Raw genomic sequence first — 18,176 nt, 5'->3', positions numbered from 1 at the left:
GCCGGTGGGGCCTGGCGGTTACCACGCGGCCCCAGGAGTCAGACTGCCTGGGCTCCAGTTAGCCTCTGCTCTTAGAGCTTCATCTGGAGCAAGTTACCTAACATCTCTGTGCCTCAACGTCTGTATCCGCAAAATGGAGCTGCTGCAATGGGACACAGAGTCGTTCTGAGAGTTGAATGTCGTAATTCAGGTGACACACTTAGAATGGTGCACCTAGAAGGTACTCCAGAAAAGTTAGTTAGCTGTGGAAACCGTTAACTATGTCTTTGTCCAGGTTAGCAATCCAGGTAAGGGAGAGATGGGAATTGTTGTGCTGTGGAAGGGTTTAGGGGCACCGAGGGCTATGCTCCCTGTACGTATCCCAGTTGGGAGGTTAATTTTAAGAGATCCCACATCAGGTTGGGGTTGAAGGGACTTTAGCATCATCTGGTTCTGTCCTCTCACCACTGGATGCTCACATGTTTTCTAGAAGTGATCGCACGTTCTCTGCTTGAACACACACAGTGATGGAAACTGAAAGTAGTGTCATCCACGGGCAGCTGAATTGTTGGGAAGTTTCTGAGCACCAACCTGCTTTTCCCCTTCACTCCTTTCCCCTTCACAACCGTCATGCCCTGGGAGGCCGCAGTAGTTACTGCCTTTCCCACAACGGGCTTCCTGTCTGTGGAAGAGGACTTCAACTACCCCCATTTTGACCTCAGTCTGTACTTTCTAATTGATTCTTTCCAGCGTATCTGTTAACTCAGGCAAAAGACCAGGTGGGCAAAGTATCTCCTTATGGGAACTGATACTACCCTCTCAAGCAATAAAGACCCCATGTGATTGACTGCAAGACAATGATCGACCTGACCTTTACTGCCCACCCACATGTACCCCCCGACCTTTGTCCCACATTGTCCTTGTATAAACCTGGAAGCGTTTCCAGCGTGTTAGAGATCGTCTTTAGATGCTAGTGCCTGGTCTTCCCAGTGCTGGCCTCACTGAAATAAATTCCTTTCTCATCTCTCTGCCTTTGGATTTTGTCAGTGGCAAGTGGCCGAACCTGGTCTGTTTGGGGCCCCTGGAGCCCGAAGAGCTTGTCCCCAGGACAGGCACGTTCCAATACAATTAGGCACGGGTTCCAACCTCCTTGATTGTGTGGCAACCCATTCTTTCAATAACTATAATCATTTTTATACGACCTCCAGAACTACATGAAATACTTTAAAAATGCACACGAATTTTAAAATTACATGTTTGTATACATGCCTTCGGGAGAGAACATGACTTTATTGAGTTTCAAAATGGGATAGAAGTCCCTAACTTCATAAATTTGTTCTTTGCCATGAAATATTAACCCTTTTGGGTATGGTGGGGATTCTCTTGTGCGGTGGGGGCTGTTGGGTGGATGGCGAAGAGGAGCCCACGGAGAATGTGACAGGGTCAGGTGCGAAAGAATCTGATTTTTGTCTCCAACTGAACTTTACCTCGAGACGCTTGACAGCCTCGCCGTGCCGCACAGGAGACCTCTTTAACATTTGTATTGATAATATCTGAAGGGGATAACTTCCAAATGACACAAATCCAAGTTGAAAAAGGCAACATGATGTGAAGAAGGGTCAAGTAACAGGACACTTCCCGGGAGCCTCATAGAAATAAACTTCTCCAGAGCTGCGACTGATTCACATGTTTCTAGAATACTGTCCCCCGCTCCCTGTGTATCTAGCTAAAGCTTCGAGCATTAAAAGGCACCTTGGGAATAAGCTCAGTTCATCGTAGTTCTCTCAGGTAGAGCGACTAGACCTGCATTTTACGGGTAGGTAGTGTTGATGTCTACAGTAAGCAGTGGAACTTCCTGGGTTCTTTCTCATTCATTTTCTTTGGAGGGTTCATTTTTCTGAATCAACCACACTTCATTATTTCTATCAAGCAACTTGAAAGGACTGTTGTAGCCTGCGGTGTAGTAAACCTTCTCATTGAAAACTTTTCCTTCCTCCCTCAAAGTGCTTGCTAACGTCAGAAGTTGTTCTTGATTCTTCTGAGCACTAGAGAATCCGTCGAAAGCCCTGCAGAAAGTAAAGAATCGTGAATGACGTTCATGCTGGTGTAAATGTCAGGCTGGAAAGGAGAGCAGAAGTGGGCACTAGGAAGGCTGGCTCTATGGGGCGCCTGGGTGGCTCAGTTGTTAACCATCTGCCTTTGGCTCAGGGCGTGATCCCAGGGTCCTGGGATCGAACCCCGCATCAGGCTCCTCCGCTGGGAGCCTGCTTCTTCCTCTTCCACTCCCCCTGCTTGTGTTCCCTCTCTCACTGGCTGTCTCTCTCTCTCTCTCTGTCAAATGAGTAAATAAAATCTTTAAAAAAAAAAAAAAAAAAAAAAAAGGAAGGCTGGCTCTAGTGCAGTTTCTGAGCCCCTCCCCCCAGCAGCTGACCCGGCCATTCCTCTCCTCTGGTTCCCAATCTCAGCGCCACCTCGCCACACCGAGGAGACCCAGGAGGAGGCACGCGTCCCAGCTGCTGGCAAGCAGATTTGGAACGTTCACCATCTCGTGCTCTAACTCTTGCTTCTCAGACTATCACGAGCACATACAAGTCATCTGGGAATCTTGCTAAAATGCAGACGCAGGAGGTCTGGGGTGGGGCCTGAGAATCTGCATTCCTAACAAGCTCCCGATGCTGCTGCTGGTCAGAGGACCCTACTGAACCCCCTTCGAAGACTCCCTTTCAGACTTCCAATTTCCTATGGAACATTTCCCCTCCCCTTCTCTCCTTGGGAAAAGGGTAGGTGCTGCACTACAGACGAATGTGATAGAGCTTCGACCCGATGAATTTACAGTCTAATGGAAGAGGGGAGCGTTTTGGCAGTTCTTTATATACAGCCTGAGAAGAGATTTAACAGAGACAGGATCAATATGCTGGGGAACCCCGAGGATGTGACTGAATCGGGGGTAAGGATGTCATCTGAGTTGGGTGTGGCATGGAGGATGGTTTTGCTGAGCAGAAAAAGGGGGAAAGGGGAAGGATAAGAAAAGGAACGGATGTTCAGAAATAGAAAGCATGTTCATGGTGGTGAGGCACAAAAGAAGCTCTGAAAGGTGAGTCAGAGCCAGAAAGAAGAACTTGGGGGTCACCTCAAGGCCTTTTGAGATTATTCTGAAGGATGCTGAGCAGAAAAGCAACTTGATAGGATCTGGGAAACACAGATGGAAAAGAGACTGGAGGGAAGGAGCCAGTTCGGAGGTTGCCATGGGGATGGGGAAGAAAAGACAGTCAAAAGATTTAAATAAAAAGTGGGAAAAGAGAATAAAAGTTTAAGTATAGATTTTCAAGTATATAAACAACACTACCCTGAGGTTAAATTATGACAGCACACAGACCTAGCTGAGTTGCTGACATGTAAATATGATGAATTTGATTTTGAAGGTTAAGAATAAGAAACACAGAAAATCACGAATATTCGCAACATCCCTTCATTAGCATAAGTTGTATTATCAATGTGCCAATGGAAAAGCTTAGACCTACCATTCTTTAGGTAAGATGTAAACTCTCCAGGGTACAAACCATCTTTATTTCACTCGACGATGCTCACGAGGCACCTAGAATTGTTCCTGCCACGCAGTACCTTTTAAACCCTCATTGAACAGCGTAGGAATCTATGAACGCACGTGTACGTGAAATACAACATTGAAGATAATTGACAAAACTGTTCTAATTTTCAGAATGTTGACTGATAATAATTCTGAGCCATGTGTTAAGAAATATTTGCCTCCTAAATCTATTATTTCCTTAATGAAGAGCCAATTCTTAGTCTGTTCTGCCTAAAGGAAACTTGCTTTCAGATCCTATTTCTGCCCTGAAATCAGATCTAGAACCCCCTAGTTAGAAATCATCTTTTGTTCTCTTAATACATATTGTTCTCCAATGATCCATCCACAGCTTTATTCAGTAGACACACATATGATTCTCTTCCCACACACCTGCCTTGCTAGGAGCTGCAGGATAGGAACAGAATGCCAGGTTACTGTATTCTTGAGAAAGTTACAGTCCATACCTCTATCAGTATAATTTAGAATAACAGGCGAACAGAGTGGCTAGCTAACTGGAGAAACTGAGGAAGTCATCACAGAGGAGGTACCCTTTGATCCAAGTCCTGAAGGATCAAAGTGGGTGCTCCAGGAAGAAGAGAAAGAAAGAGCTAGAGCTAATAGGTCATGTGCACGTTTTAACTATTTTACAGATATTAACTCATTTAATCTGCATGGCAACCCTAGGAGATAGGTTGGTACTATAACTACACACATTTTACAGATGAAGAGCTTTGGGCAAGGAAAATCTGAGGAACCTGGCTGAGGTCACAGGTAAAGAGTTGTGGAAGGTCCTAGCCATAGCGATCTGATAACAAAAAGAAAAAAACCATCCAGATTGGCAAGGAAGAAGTAAAACTTCTTTTACAAGAAGTCTTTTAAAAAAAATAAATAAAATACTGATGAAAGAAATTGCAGAGGACACAAAGAAATGGAAAGACATTCCATGCTCATGGATGGGAAGAACAAATACTGTTAAAATGTCTATGTTGCACAAAGTCATCTACATATTTAATGCAATCCCTATCAAATACCAACAGCATTTTTCACAGAACTTGATCAAACGATCCTAAATTCTGTGTGGAACCACAAAAGACCCCGAATAGCCAAAGCCACCTTGAAAAAGAAAAGCAAAGCTGGAGGCATCACAATTTCAGATTTCAAGTTATATTACAAAGTTCTATAATGAAAACTGTATGGTACTGGCACAAAAATAGACACATCAAGGGAACAGAATAGAAAGCCCAGAAATGAACCCACAATTATATGGTCGGTTAATCTTCAATAAAGGAGAAAAAAATATTCAATGGGATACTGGATTGTCTCTTCAACAAATGGTGTTGGGAAAACTGAACAGCAACTTGCAAAAGAATGAGACTGGACCACTTTCTTACACCATACACAGAAAGATTCAAAATGGGTTAAAGAACTAAATGTGATACCTGAAACCATAAAATCCTAAAAGAGAACACAGGCAGTAACTTCTTTCACACTGCCCATGGCAACTTCTTTCTAGATATGTCTCCTAAGGCAAGGGAAACAAAAGTGAAAATAAAATATTGGGGCTACATCAAAATAAAAAGCTGCACAGCAAAGGAAACAATCAACAAAACTAAAAGTCAGCTTACAGAATGGAGATGGTATTTGCAGAGGACCTATCTGATAAAAGGTTAATATCCAAATATATAAAGAACTTGGAAAACTCAACACTCAAAAAACAAATAATCCAACTTAAAAATGGGCGGAAGACATGAACAGACATTTCTCCAAAGAAGACACCCAGATGGCCAACAGACACGTGGAAAGTTGCTCAATATCCCTTATCAGAGCTTTACATAAAAAACCAGGGACGTACAGCATGATGACTAACATCATAAAAAAATATTTTAAAAAATATCACTTATCAGGGAAATGTAAATCAAAACCACAATGAGATACCACCTCACACCTGTCAGAATGCCTAAAATCAACACCAGAAACAACAGATGTTGGCAAGAATGTGGAGAAAGAGGAACCCTCTTGCGCTGTTAAGTGGGAATGCAAACAGGTGCAGCCACTCTGGAAAACAGTATGGAGGGTCCTCAAAAAGGAAAAAAAAAAAAGGAAAAAAAAAAAAAAAAAAAAACAACTACCCTACGATCCAGCAATTACACTACTAGGTATTTACCCAAAGAGCACAAACATACGAATTCAAAGGGACACATGCGCCCTGATGTTTACAGCCACGTTATCTACAACAGCTAAAACACGCAAACAGGCCAAGTGTCCATCGGTGGGTGAATGGACCAAGAAGGTGTGCTACATATACATAATGGAATATTGCTCAGCTATAAAAAGAATGAAATCTTGCCATTTGCAACAACATGGATGGAGCTAGAGAGTGTTATGCTAAGCAAAATAAGTGAGTCAGAGAAAGACAAATAACATGATTTCATTCATATGTGGAATTCAAGAAACAAAATAAGTGAGCAAAGGGGGAGAAAAAAGAGAGCGAGGCAAACCAAGAAACAGACTCTTAACTATAGACAACAAACTGATGGTCACCAGAGGGGAGGGGGGGAGGGGGATGGGCGGAACAGTTGATGGGGATGAAGGTGGGCACTTGTGATGAGCACCGAGGGATGGATGGAAGTGTTGCATCACCTGAAATTAATACTACACTGTATGTTACTAACTGGAATTTAAATAAAAACTTAAGAAAAAAGAGAGATGGGGAAGAAAACGGGCTGCTCAGTAAAGGGTGGGAAGGGAAGCAGAACATAACTAGTGGGGAGACACGGTCGGGCCACATTATAAAAGGCATTGTGAACAATCTGAACTTGACCCAGCAGCAAGTGGGAAGTCACCGAGATTTTTAGTGAAGTAATGGGTCAGGGTTTTAGTTTTGCTGCTGTTGTAGTAAGAAAGATCATGGGGGGCGCCTGGGTGGCACAGTGGTTAAGCGCCTGCCTTCGGCTCAGGGCGTGATCCCGGCGTTATGGGATCGAGCCCCACATCAGGCTCTTCCGCTATGAGCCTGCTTCTTCCTCTCCCGCTCCCCCTGCTTGTGTTCCCTCTCTCGCTGGCTGTCTCTATCTCTGTCAAATAAATAAATAAAATCTTTAAAAAAAAAAAAAGAAAGAAAGAAAGATCATGGGTTCCTGTGTGGAGCACGAGACAGAGAATGGCGGGCAGGTTAGTCCCAATGGGTGGGAGGCTACCGAGGTGGGACAGGCAAGACCTAAGATGAACAGACATCCGAGCGTCTACGTCATGCCAAGCACTAGGGGACCCAGAGATGACTGACATGTGGCTCCTAGAAGATGAGGACCTGAGGGAGTCACAGGGAAGGGGAGCAGGGAACAGAATCATGGGTCGTGTCCAAGGAGACTGGACCGGATCTGATGACGAGTTGTCAGGGAAGGATGTGCTGATGGTGGCCTTGGAGTCCCTGCTGGGAAGGCTGTCTGGTCGATGAGGCCCTTTGCTGAGACAGGCAAGAGAAGATCACTGCCCATAATCATTGAGAATTGGGGGAAGCCTCATTTGTAGAGCTGTTGAGTTTAATCCCCACCTACCTCCCATGGAAACATCCAACAAGTAGGTAACCGGGGCTGGAGACACTAAATTTTGAGAGTCACTGGACACCCGTAGTTGAAGCTTTATAAACAGATCACCCAGAGCAAGTCTGCTCTGACATGGGGGTCAGTGCGGGGCATCAGCAGCGCTTCCTGGGTGAGAGACAGAAACGGGAGGAGAAGAATGGCAAGAGAGTGACTTTCTGAGGCTTAACAGGATGAATCAGTATCAAGAGAACAGATGAGTCAATACACGGAGGCCGCAGGAGTCACACGGGCAAGGGCTGCCATCATGTGCCAGGGGCAAGGGCACGGCCGAGGGTGACGAGGGCAGTCCCAAGGAGATGGTATGGGCTCTCCCCGACTGTGGTGGTCTGAGGAGTCCGTGGAAACAGAGACAGACAGATTCCTTCAGCAGGAGCATGGTGACGAGAGGGAGAGAAAGGACTAAAGCGACGCCAGTATGAGACTGTTATCGTCTTCTGTGCGTGTTTTAAATTTCAACAGAGAGAATTTAAGAATGGGCCAAACAGTCACCGAAAGCCTGAAACAATACAAAGGAGCCACTCCACGAACAGGGGCAGTGACGGCAGGAAGCAGCTCGTGTCCCTCTGGGATCACAGGAAGGGTGTGGGGCTCTCACGACCTAGAAGCTGGCAGGAGGGTACCGTGCACTGTGTGTTAGGATTTTTGTTCAGGTTTACGTCAACGGCAGGTTGAGACTAACGTGTGTTGTGTCTTAGTTGGGGAAGGTATGCAACCAATTCTTCATGGCATGGACTGATGATATCTTGCATAGACCCGTAGTAACATAGAAAACTAAGCCGGGAGGAAAACACCACAAGGTGCATTAGATCTCTTTTTCTACGGAAGGTGAAAGCCGGCTGAAACGGCAGAGGAGCTAAACTGAGAGCAGGCAAGGAAAGCTAGCTGTCAGCAGGGCTATAAATTATCTACCACTTACCGTACAAACACAGTCATTTCGGCTCTGTCTTCAATGAAGACATCTGACTCTGAAGGCCTGGGCGGATCGGATTGCTGTTCAGAGGGGATGTACAGGGAAATGGTAATGATAGACTCGCTGAAAGGACCTGCTCCGGGCTCCACGAGGCTTGTCACTGGAGCTGTCATTTTTATCTTCATCTCTGGACCATAAAATAATATTTAAATACCATGAAAAGACCATGAAAGCAGAATTAGTTTCTTCATGACTGCTTCTAAAAACTTAACCTATTATTTTTTGATCTGAGTTTCCTGATTTACATGATGCTAAGGACACAAAATTTACCTTTGAAATAATTTTCATCATTGAAAAACAAGGGCAAAACGATTCAGTTATCCACTGGCCACATGAAAGACTTTCTGTACTGTTAATATTTCTGGTTAATAAATTCTAGTTTTAGGGACGGAAGGGAAAATTAGAGATCATATAGTCCAGGTTGTTCTTTCTTTCTTTCTTTTTTTTACGATTCAGAAACTGACATCCCCCCAGGCTAAGTGACCTGCGGAAACCTAAATGGCGTCAGAGCCCGAACCAGATGTCTTGAGACCCTGGATCTTGTGTTGTTTGTACCTTCCTGCCTCCTGATGACTCTTAACCTACCAGTCACTAAATTACCTCGAAGCGTTAGCCATGAAAAGTACTGAACACTAGGTACACAGAGGCCCAGTTCGTCCAGCAGAAACAGACAAGAATAGAGGCTAAAAAGCACTATCCTCTTCTAGACTCTGTGAAGGGTCCTGAGCAGAGTCCCTGTCTTCAAGCATTAAGTCTTTGATGATCTCATTATTTTTCTATTCTAAAGTATATCTCTTTAATAAGCTAAAACTCAAGAATAAGCCAGGGGACTCAACGACAATATCTATAATTATAAGGTAAATTGTCTTCACCTTTCTCATTTTTGCCTTGAATGTAGCCGTTCAGCTTTGTAAAGCCAGTCTGGATGGCTGAATCCCAGTCCATAGACTCAACGGAAGTGCTGACCCACTTGGCTGGTCCATAGTGCCGGATCTCATAACTGCCGGGCTGAAATGAACAGAGAAAATTTGGGGGAAGCAATTCCAAAAAGGCAGGACGTGAAAGGCAACAGTACAGGTGCCTTGATCTTGGTTCCACCTGGGATGGGCCCCTGGTTCCGTTTCCTAAGGACCTGCCAGGGCCTCTCCCCCGAGGCTCCCATCCTTGGGTTAAAGACGCTGGAGGCTTTCGCCCCACAGGCGGGAGTCGGGGACTCGGCTCCATTGACGTTAAGACCTAGCATCTGTTACGTCCTCTGGGCCATGAGGGTCCCACCGCGGGCTCTGGGTCCTGATCAATTCCACTTTCTTTTTTTAACCTCAAAAGAAACCGAGACGTGGCCTGTTGAAAAGGAGACGTAGCCATAAATGGCTAACCGACAGAATGTACCCATCTGGGCAGGAAAGGAGCTGGGGACCCAGACAACTTTAGAAATTGTACTTTTTACTGCAATCTGCGGGACCCTCCGGCGCCACTGCAAATCACCCGGCGCGCCCCGGCCCGCACCGTCCGCGCCCGCGGGAGGCGCCTACCTGGGGGCCTGCGTCCTCCGGAGCCGTCCAGCCCGGCGTCTCCACGGCTTGGGCCGCCGCGCGCTCGGCTGTCGCGGGCTCTGGTTCCAGCACCTCGGCCATGGGCGGCGCCGATGCTCGGGGAGAGAGGCTAGCGAGCAGAGCCAGAAAGGGGCCGCCCCGCTGCGTGTGCGTACCGCGCCCGCCTGCCCGGCCGCGAGTCCCCGCCCCGGCGCTGCCCGGAGCCCCGGTCACCCGCCGACGCGCGTCCCTCCTCCCCGCAGTGCGGGGGACCCGAGTCCGCAGGAGCTTGGCCGCGCCTGGGCCGGGAGGGGGCGCTGCGACCTCGAGCCCCCGCCCCGATTCCCACTCGGGCAGCTCCCGCGGAGCCGCGCCCCCCTTGCCCGGCTCCCCCCGCAGCGGGGAGGGCCGGAGACAGGCCTGCAGGGGCCGCTTAGGCCGGGCGTCCTTTGGGAGACCCTCCCGTCCGCCGCCCTTGTTTTTAAATTAAGCGGAGCGCAGAGGTGTCCACTGTGGGAGCCCGGGGTGGAGGACTCAGCAACTGGCTTGTGGGGTTTCCGGTGTAACCGGTTTGGGAACCTCTCCGCGGCTCCACCCGCGCGGGGAGCCGGTTCTGCAGATCCGGCTACTCCCGGGGCGCGGCTTGAGCCCTGCCCGCACCCTGGGTGCGCTCAGTGGAAGGCGGGAGGGGGCCTGCTCGCCCAGAGGGACGGGGGGGGGGGCGGACGCCTGCCGGCTGGGACCTTCGCTGTACCTTCTGGCACCCCCGTGGCCCAGGGCTCCATGTGCGAGTGGGATCCGGGGGCCGGCCAGGGGCGTGAGGCCCTACTCATACCTAGAAGGTGTCCAACGTGCCAAACAGCCGTCAAGGTCCCTCGCGGGAGGAGGCAGATGGGGCTACAGTCATGCCTGGAGAGAATCTTGAACTATCCTGGTTTATTGACCGTTCCCTGAAATGATCCCAGAACCTCTCAGTTCGTCCCACTAGAACTCTCAGGCTGGGGGGAGGGAGGTGGAAGGGGGCAGAGAAATGGAGGGTACAGCGGCAGGACTCTAGTGCCTTTAAAACTTTTTGGTTAGATTTATTTTTTATTTTTCCTAAGAGATTTATTGAGATATAATTCACATACATAAAACTCACCCATTTAATGTGTACCATTCAGTGTTTTAGTGTATTCACAGTCGCGCAGCCATCACTACAATTTTAGAGCATTGTTATCACCTCTCCGCGACCCCAAACCCCATACTCTTTGTCCGTCACTCCCCAATTCCCCATCCCCCAGCCCAGGGCAACTACGAATCCGCCCTCTGTCTCTCTAGGTTTGCTTACCCCGACATTTCACGTAAATGAATGATGCAGCGTCCTCATCTGTGAGGCTGTTGTAACAATTTCACAGACTCAAGGGCTTATAAGCAACAGAACCTTATTTCTCAAGATCGGGATGCCAGCAAGTTCGGTGCAGGCCCTTCTGAGTGGCAGACGCCTGGTGGTGACCTCACAAAGTGGAAGAGGCAAGGCAGCTCTCTCTGGCCTCTTCCCTAAGGGCACTAACCCCATTCCTGCGCTCCTGACTTCTCACCGCCCAAAGGCCCCACCTCCTAATATCACGCTGAGCATTTGGTTTTCAAAGGGGACGCGAGCGTGCAGACCCTCCAGCATTCCGCACGTGGTCCTTCATTGCTGGCGCCTTTCACTTAGCAAACGTTTCAGGTTTCATCCGTGTTGTAGATGTTATCAGCGCTTCCTTCCTTTTCATGGCTGAGAATATTCCACTGAATAAATAGCTTTCATCAGTTGATGGACATTTGAGCTCTTTCAAGCTTTGGGCTATTATGAATGATGCTGCCACCAACACTTGTGTCCAGGTTTCTATATGGACATGTTTTCGTTTCTCTTGGGTGAATTCCCAGCAGTGGGGTTTGCTGGGTCAAATGCCAACACAACTTTTAACTTTATGAGGAACAGCCAGGCTGTTTTTTTGAGTGGGTGTGCCCTTCGTATTTTCATCAGCAGGCTGTGAGACGGTGTCTCCACACCTCTCCAATGCTTGTTATCACCTGGCTTTTTGATTATAGCCATCTGATTGTGTGTGCCTGGTGTAAAGAAAAAAAAAGAGGTTTTTTGAGATACAATTCACATACCATAAAATTTACCACTTCAAAGTGTACAATTCAGTGGGTTTTAGTATTTTCAGTATGGTATACAACTGCCACCACTATCTAATTCCAGAACTTCCCTTCACTCCAAAAAGAAACCCCCAGACAATTGAGCAGTCACTCCCAATCTCCAACACCTCTCGGCCCCTGGCAATCACTAATGTATTTTCTATCTCTGTGGATCTGCCTGTTCTGGATATTTCATGTTAAGTGGAGCATAATACATGTTATTTTGACTGACATCTTTATCGCAGTGTAATGTCTTCGGGAGTCATCCGTGTTGTAGCGTGTATCAGTGCTTCATTCTTTTTTTTATTGCTGAAGATGATCCCATTGTGTGGTCCTACTGCTTTTAGAGCAATTGATGTTCTCTTTTTCCTTCCCCCTTCCCCACCCTAACAAGTGTGCGGTGGCCTGTGGACACATGACACTTGCTAGTGTTTACATCAAATCTATTATTAGGCCGAGCTAAGTTTGACTTCTTTAGTGAAGGCTAAATAATGAATTTCGACTGATTTTTTTTTAAACAGACTGATTATTTACTGCTTAGGGAACTTTGCAAAGTTGAGAATATAATTTTACTTTGCAAAAAGTTTTAAGAGAAAAAGGAAATAATTTACATTGTTGTTTAAGATTCCTGCTGTTCTTTTCATCTGCAGAGTACCTTTTACAGTCATCAATGCCTTCTTTGGGGAGGGGGAGGGAGCATTTTCTTCCTAGAAAAACTGAGGCTAAATTTGGAGCCGTTCATTTAATAGGGTGTGGAATGTACAGTTAATGAAGATAACAGCAGGTGACTCAGCTGAGTTATCTATATTTATAAGGTGATAATTAGCCATGTCAAAGAACAGAAGGAGGGAAAGAAAAGGATTTATTTCAGAATAATAGGATTTCAGTTAGCATGAATTTAATGAAATTCAGAAGGCTTACATTTTATACCCATATGTCAAAATAATCTGGCTAGTTTTCTTGTTGATTAATTATGGTAAAATTGTTCTATTAGCACATAATCAATGTTTGTGTGATATTATGAAGAAGATATTCTGTCGAAGCTTTACAGCACGTGCGGTAGCGCCGTGGGGCTCAGTTCTAAGAACAGGTGCCCCCTCTTCGCCCCAGCAGGGGAGGCAAGCCCTGCAGAGCCCTGCCCGGTGCCTGGTTCTCATCATTGGCAGCAGCTTTGTTCTGCAAAGTCACCACGAGGGGCGCCTGGGTGGCTCAGACGGTTAAGTGTCTGCCTGGGGCTCGGACCACATCTGCCTTTGGCTGTGGCCATGATCCCAGAGTCCTGGGATCAAGTCCTACATCGGGCTCCTTGCTCAGCGGGGAGCCTGCTTCTCCCTCTACCTGCCACCCCCCTTGCGTGTGCTCTCTGACAAATAAATAAATAAAATCTTAAAAAAAAAAAAAAGGTCACCACGAACACTGAGTTAATGAATCCTGAACTATTGCTTCTAGAGGAAATACAGAGTTAGGTTCTGGTGAGACTCGGGTCACGACATTTTCGCCAACCAATCATATGTAACTTGTCTTATGTGTGTTACTGGTTAAAGATACCTTACTTAATGGATACTGTTGGTTCATTAACAGTGAACTCATCACCAACAGCACTGTAACTCGTACTTTAGTGAAGCTTATATAACACACGGATCTCCTCCTCTTCAGTGCTATGCTCGGAGGCCATTTTAAGCAAAAAATCAACAAGAAGCACAAAAATGCCGAAAACCGTGGAACTAAAGAGACTGCAAAACAAGACACTTGTTTACTGTATGGGAGCTCAAACTAGAAGGCAGAGCCCCACCTTATTTGACCTCAGTGGGGAATGTGTGCATCCAGTGGCTAGAATTTCTCACTGGTCTGCACATGCAGACATCCACCAGGGCCCAAGAAAGCGCCGTGAGTATTGATTTTGGAGTTCTAAATACAGACCAACAGGTTGGTGAACTTGCACGTGCAGAATCTGTGAATGAGCAGGATTGGCTGTGACTGCTTCCTGCAGTAAGTCACACAGGTCCCTTCCATCCATATTTCATTGACCAAAGCAAATCGTAGGCCTTGCTTAACCTCAAGAGGCTGGGGAAGTGCAATCATACAGTATTCTCAAAGGAGAGCTCAACTATTTGAGAGAATCGCTAGTGCTCATTCGTGATAACCATTTAGTCGTTCATTGATTAGTCCATCCTTGTGGCAGATTTTCTTTTCCTAAGGCAGTTGCCATGTTATCTCCTACCCAACATGCCGTCCTTATAATGTGACTTTGATACGTCCCCACCCCCACCATTGAGAGATGTAGGTCCCTCTTCCTTTCCTTGAAACCAGGGCAGGTTTGTGACTATAGGAGAAGTTCCCCTGTGTGACTTCTGAGGCTAGATCATTAAGGACTTCCACCTGATTTTCTTTGGGACAATTACTCTTACAATCCAACAACCATGCTGAAGGGAAGCCCAAGCAGCTCCACGGAGAGCCCTGTGTCCAGGCTGACAGCTGGCATCCACCCCTACCCATGTGAGTGACCACGTGTTCAGATAGTGCCAGCCCCCCACCATTGAGTCACCGCCAGACATCCTCAATTCTTCCAAGCTGAGGCCCCAGAGGTCATAGGGCGGACACAAGCTGTCCCTGGAGTACCCACAGAATCTGGGAGCATAAGTAAATGGCTATTTTTTTATGCCACTAACTTTGGGATGATATGTTTTTCAGGATAATAACGGAAAGAGTACCTTCTACGTAAAGCTCTGTAGTAGATATGGGTGGGGTTCAGTAACGCATAACATGTGGTTCTAGTCTTCACATATCTGACGGTCAGGCATTGTTTACTCTGGGGCCGTTCTTGCACCCATAATGTAATGAAATATTTGGTCTTTTTAGAGTTGCCACTGTCTCAGATAGGATAACTGTAAAATGGGTAGCAACTTGGCAGTCTAACAGGACGCATAACCTTTGAATTTGCCTGGTTTCTCCTTTAATTTTGGTGAGAATTATAATACTCTCCATTATTGGGACACAAGACAACCCGTTGAAGCCCCTCTTACACTAAGCACTTTGCTCAGGGCTTGACACATAATTGCTTGATAAATCTTGAATGAATCAGTCAGAATTTATCAGATGCATAGATAGTGATTGAATATTTTCAGGAACACCTGTGAACCACCTTTCTAATGGGCCACAGAAAATGAAGAGACATTTATTGAATGTGGGGTCAAAGATAAGAAGGCTAAGGGCTAAAGCTGAGAATGTCTTAAAAAATTCAAATATCAATTCTAATCAATATGAGGCCTGAAACTCAATAATTTGAGAGACTGTGGTGAGTGGTTATAAAAAAAAAAAAAGGAGAGGGATATTCATACTGATTTTAAAAGGTTCATGCTTTGAAATAAAAATAAATAGCCAACTATGCCACAGCTAGATCGCTAGATAGTCCACACTCTCAAAAAAGTCCTTAAAAAGAAACTAAACCCTTGATGCAGCTAAGAAGAAATGTTTTTAATAGTTCACTTGATGAAGGACCATTTCCTAAAAACTGAGGGCAGTTAAGATGTTCCCTTAAGCTCTTACCTGTGGGGCTTTTGCTGTTGCCATACATTATTACATTATTTCTTGATTAAGAAAAATGGAAGAATTGGTAGGAATTGGACTTAATTCCCTAATGACTTTTTTTTAGAACAGAAGTGTTCAGTGTTTCAGGGCTCCCAGTTCAGAGAAGAGGAGCCATTCAGCCCCAATCGAACATACACCTGTGAACCGTCAGCTCTCAGCCCGTTCTTGGGTCCTGCAGTATGGTCTCTGCACGCAGTTCCACACCTGAGTTCATTCGGGTCTACATGTTCAAAATGAGTTCCTAGCATGGGAGAGGTCAGTGGCAGATTGACTTGGCTCCAAGATGGCGGAAATTTTAGCAGTAATGCCTGGGACATCTGGTCTTCTAGATCAGTGCTTCGCAAGCTGTCTGTGATGAAGAACTTTCTCCCTTTAAGAAATAATTTCTAGTTCATCATGAACCAATATGTGATTCTACTGCACAAGACTATGCACAGCTCACTATGTAGTTCTTAACCTGCAAGTTCAACAATAATTTAATTGGTCTATACCATGCTCAGTGAGATGAGTCTACTGATGATATGCATGGATTTTGTAAAAATGTTGAATTCCTATGATGTTTCTAAACACTTACGGTCAATTTCTCTAGTTATCTCGACTGGTAACAAATAGTTTGTGAGCCAGCACCATTTCGTGGATCATACCTTGAAGAATATTGATTTAGGTGACGGTCCCAGTCTCCTGGTGCTGTTTTGGAAGGTTATTATTGGTTAAATTTCTTTAATAGATAGAGCCTTATGCAATTTGTCTATTTCTTCTTGCATGAGTTTTGGCAGATTATATCTTTTAAGGAATTGGTTCATTTCTTCCAGGTTATCAAATTTATGGACATAGAGTTGTTTATAGTATTCCTCTTTTGTCCTATTAACATCCATGGAATCTGTGGTGATCTCCTCTTTTATTTCTGATATCAGGAATTTGTATCCTCTCTTTTTTTCTTAGTTGGCCTGGCTATGAGCTTATGAAATTCATTTATTTTCAAAGAGCCAGCTTTTGGTTTCCTTGATTTTCTCTGTTGATTTTCTGTTTTCATTTTCATTGATTTCCTCTCTAATTTTTATTATTTATTTTCTTCTGCTTACTTTGGATTTAATTTGCTTTTCCTTTTCCAGTTTTGTGAGGTGGAAGCTGAAATTATTGATTTGAGATCTTTCTTCTTTTCTAATATATGCATTAAATATTTGGATTTCCCTCTAAACACTGCTTTTTGCTGCATCTACAAGTTTGGTAAGTTGTATTTTCCTTTGAGTTTAGTTGAAATATTTTCAGGTTCTCTGGAGTTTTCTTCTCTGCCCCATATATTATTTACAAGTGGGCTGTTTAAGCTCTAACTATTTTAGAATTTTTCACCTATTTTTCTGTTACTGGTTTTTTGGTTTAATCCCAGTGTGGTCTGACAACATACACTGTATGATTTCTATTCTTTTAAATTTGTTACACCATGTTTTGTGACCAAGGACATGTGTGGTCTGTCTTGGTGAATGTTCCATGTGAACTTGAGAAGAATGTGTGTTCTGCTGTTGTTGGATGAAGTCACCTACAGAAGTCCATTATATCCAGTTGATTAGTGGTATTTTTCAATTCAACTATGTTCTTACTGATTTTCCACCTGCTAGATCTGTTTCTGTTGGAGGGGGATCTCCAGCTATAATCACGGATTCACCAGTTTTCCTTGCAGTTCTATCGGTTTTCACCTCAAGCGTGTTGACACTCTGTAGTTAGGTGTATATGCAGTAAAACATGATGATGTCTGCTTAGAGAATGGACCCCTTTATCATTAGGTAATGCTACTCTTTATCCCTGATAACTTTCCCTGCTTGGAAATCTGCTCTGTCGGAAATGAATATGGTGCAGCTTTTTTTCTGATTAGTATTAGCATGGCATATCTTTCTCCATCCTTTATTTTTCTTTATATGCGTCTTTGTATTTACAGTGGGTTTCTTGTAGACAAGGTAGGTGAGTCTTGTTTTTAATCCACTCTGACGATATCTGTCTTTCAATTGGTGTATTTAGACCATTGAAGTTTAAAGTATTATTGATATGGCTGGATTAATATCTACCGTATTTATTACTGTTTTCTATTCCTTGCCCTTATTCTTTGCTTCTTTTTTTGTCTTCTTTTCCTGCCTTTTGTCGTTCTAACAGAGCATTTTAGAGGATTCCATTTTCTCTCATTTCTTAGCGTATCAATTATACTTTTTTTTTTTTTTTTACTTAGTGGCCCTAGAGTTTGCAATATACATTTATAACTAATCTAAGTCAAAGTTCAAATAACATCTGCTTCACCAGTGGTACAGGTACCTTATAATAACAAAATATTCTTAATTCCATCCTCCTGTTTCTTGTATTATTGTTGTCATTTGTTTCACTTATATGTAAGCTATAATCATCAAATACATTATTGCTATTATTATTTTGAACAAATTTTTTTTTTAAGATTTTATTCATTTATCTGACAGAGATAGAGACAGCCAGTGAGAGAGGGAACACAAGCAGGGGGAGTGGGAGAGGAAGAAGCAGGCTCATAGCAGAGGAGCCTGATGCGGGGCTCGATCCCATAAAGCCAGGATCACGCCCTGAGCCGAAGGCAGACGCCTAACCGCTGTGCCACCCAGGCGCCCCCTATTTTGAACAAATTTTTACCTGTTAGATTAATTAAGAATAAGAAAAAATGTTTATTTTACTTTCACTTATTCCTACTCGAATCCACTTCCTTTGTTTATCTGAGTTTCTAACCTAGATCATTTTCCTTC

General features: G+C 44.8%; 1 protein-coding gene across 1 annotated transcript; it reads right to left on the bottom strand.

Moving 5' to 3' along the window:
- Window positions 1–1,249: 1,249 nt before the first annotated feature.
- HEBP2 (heme binding protein 2) lies at window positions 1,250–9,830 on the bottom strand. Its single transcript, XM_040627844.1, has 4 exons — window positions 9,670–9,830; window positions 9,010–9,145; window positions 8,084–8,264; window positions 1,250–2,045 (listed from the first exon to the last, which is right to left on the bottom strand). The coding sequence occupies exons 1-4, from the start codon at window positions 9,769–9,771 to the stop codon at window positions 1,847–1,849; spliced, it is 618 nt and encodes a 205-aa protein (XP_040483778.1). The 5' UTR covers window positions 9,772–9,830; the 3' UTR covers window positions 1,250–1,846.
- Between the last annotated feature and the right edge of the window lie 8,346 nt (window positions 9,831–18,176).

Source organism: Ursus maritimus, unplaced genomic scaffold (genome assembly GCF_017311325.1).
Source record: "Ursus maritimus isolate PB19 unplaced genomic scaffold, ASM1731132v1 scaffold_13, whole genome shotgun sequence".
Classification (NCBI taxonomy): Eukaryota; Metazoa; Chordata; class Mammalia; order Carnivora; family Ursidae; genus Ursus; species Ursus maritimus.
This window is presented reverse-complemented; position numbering and strand designations above follow the sequence as displayed.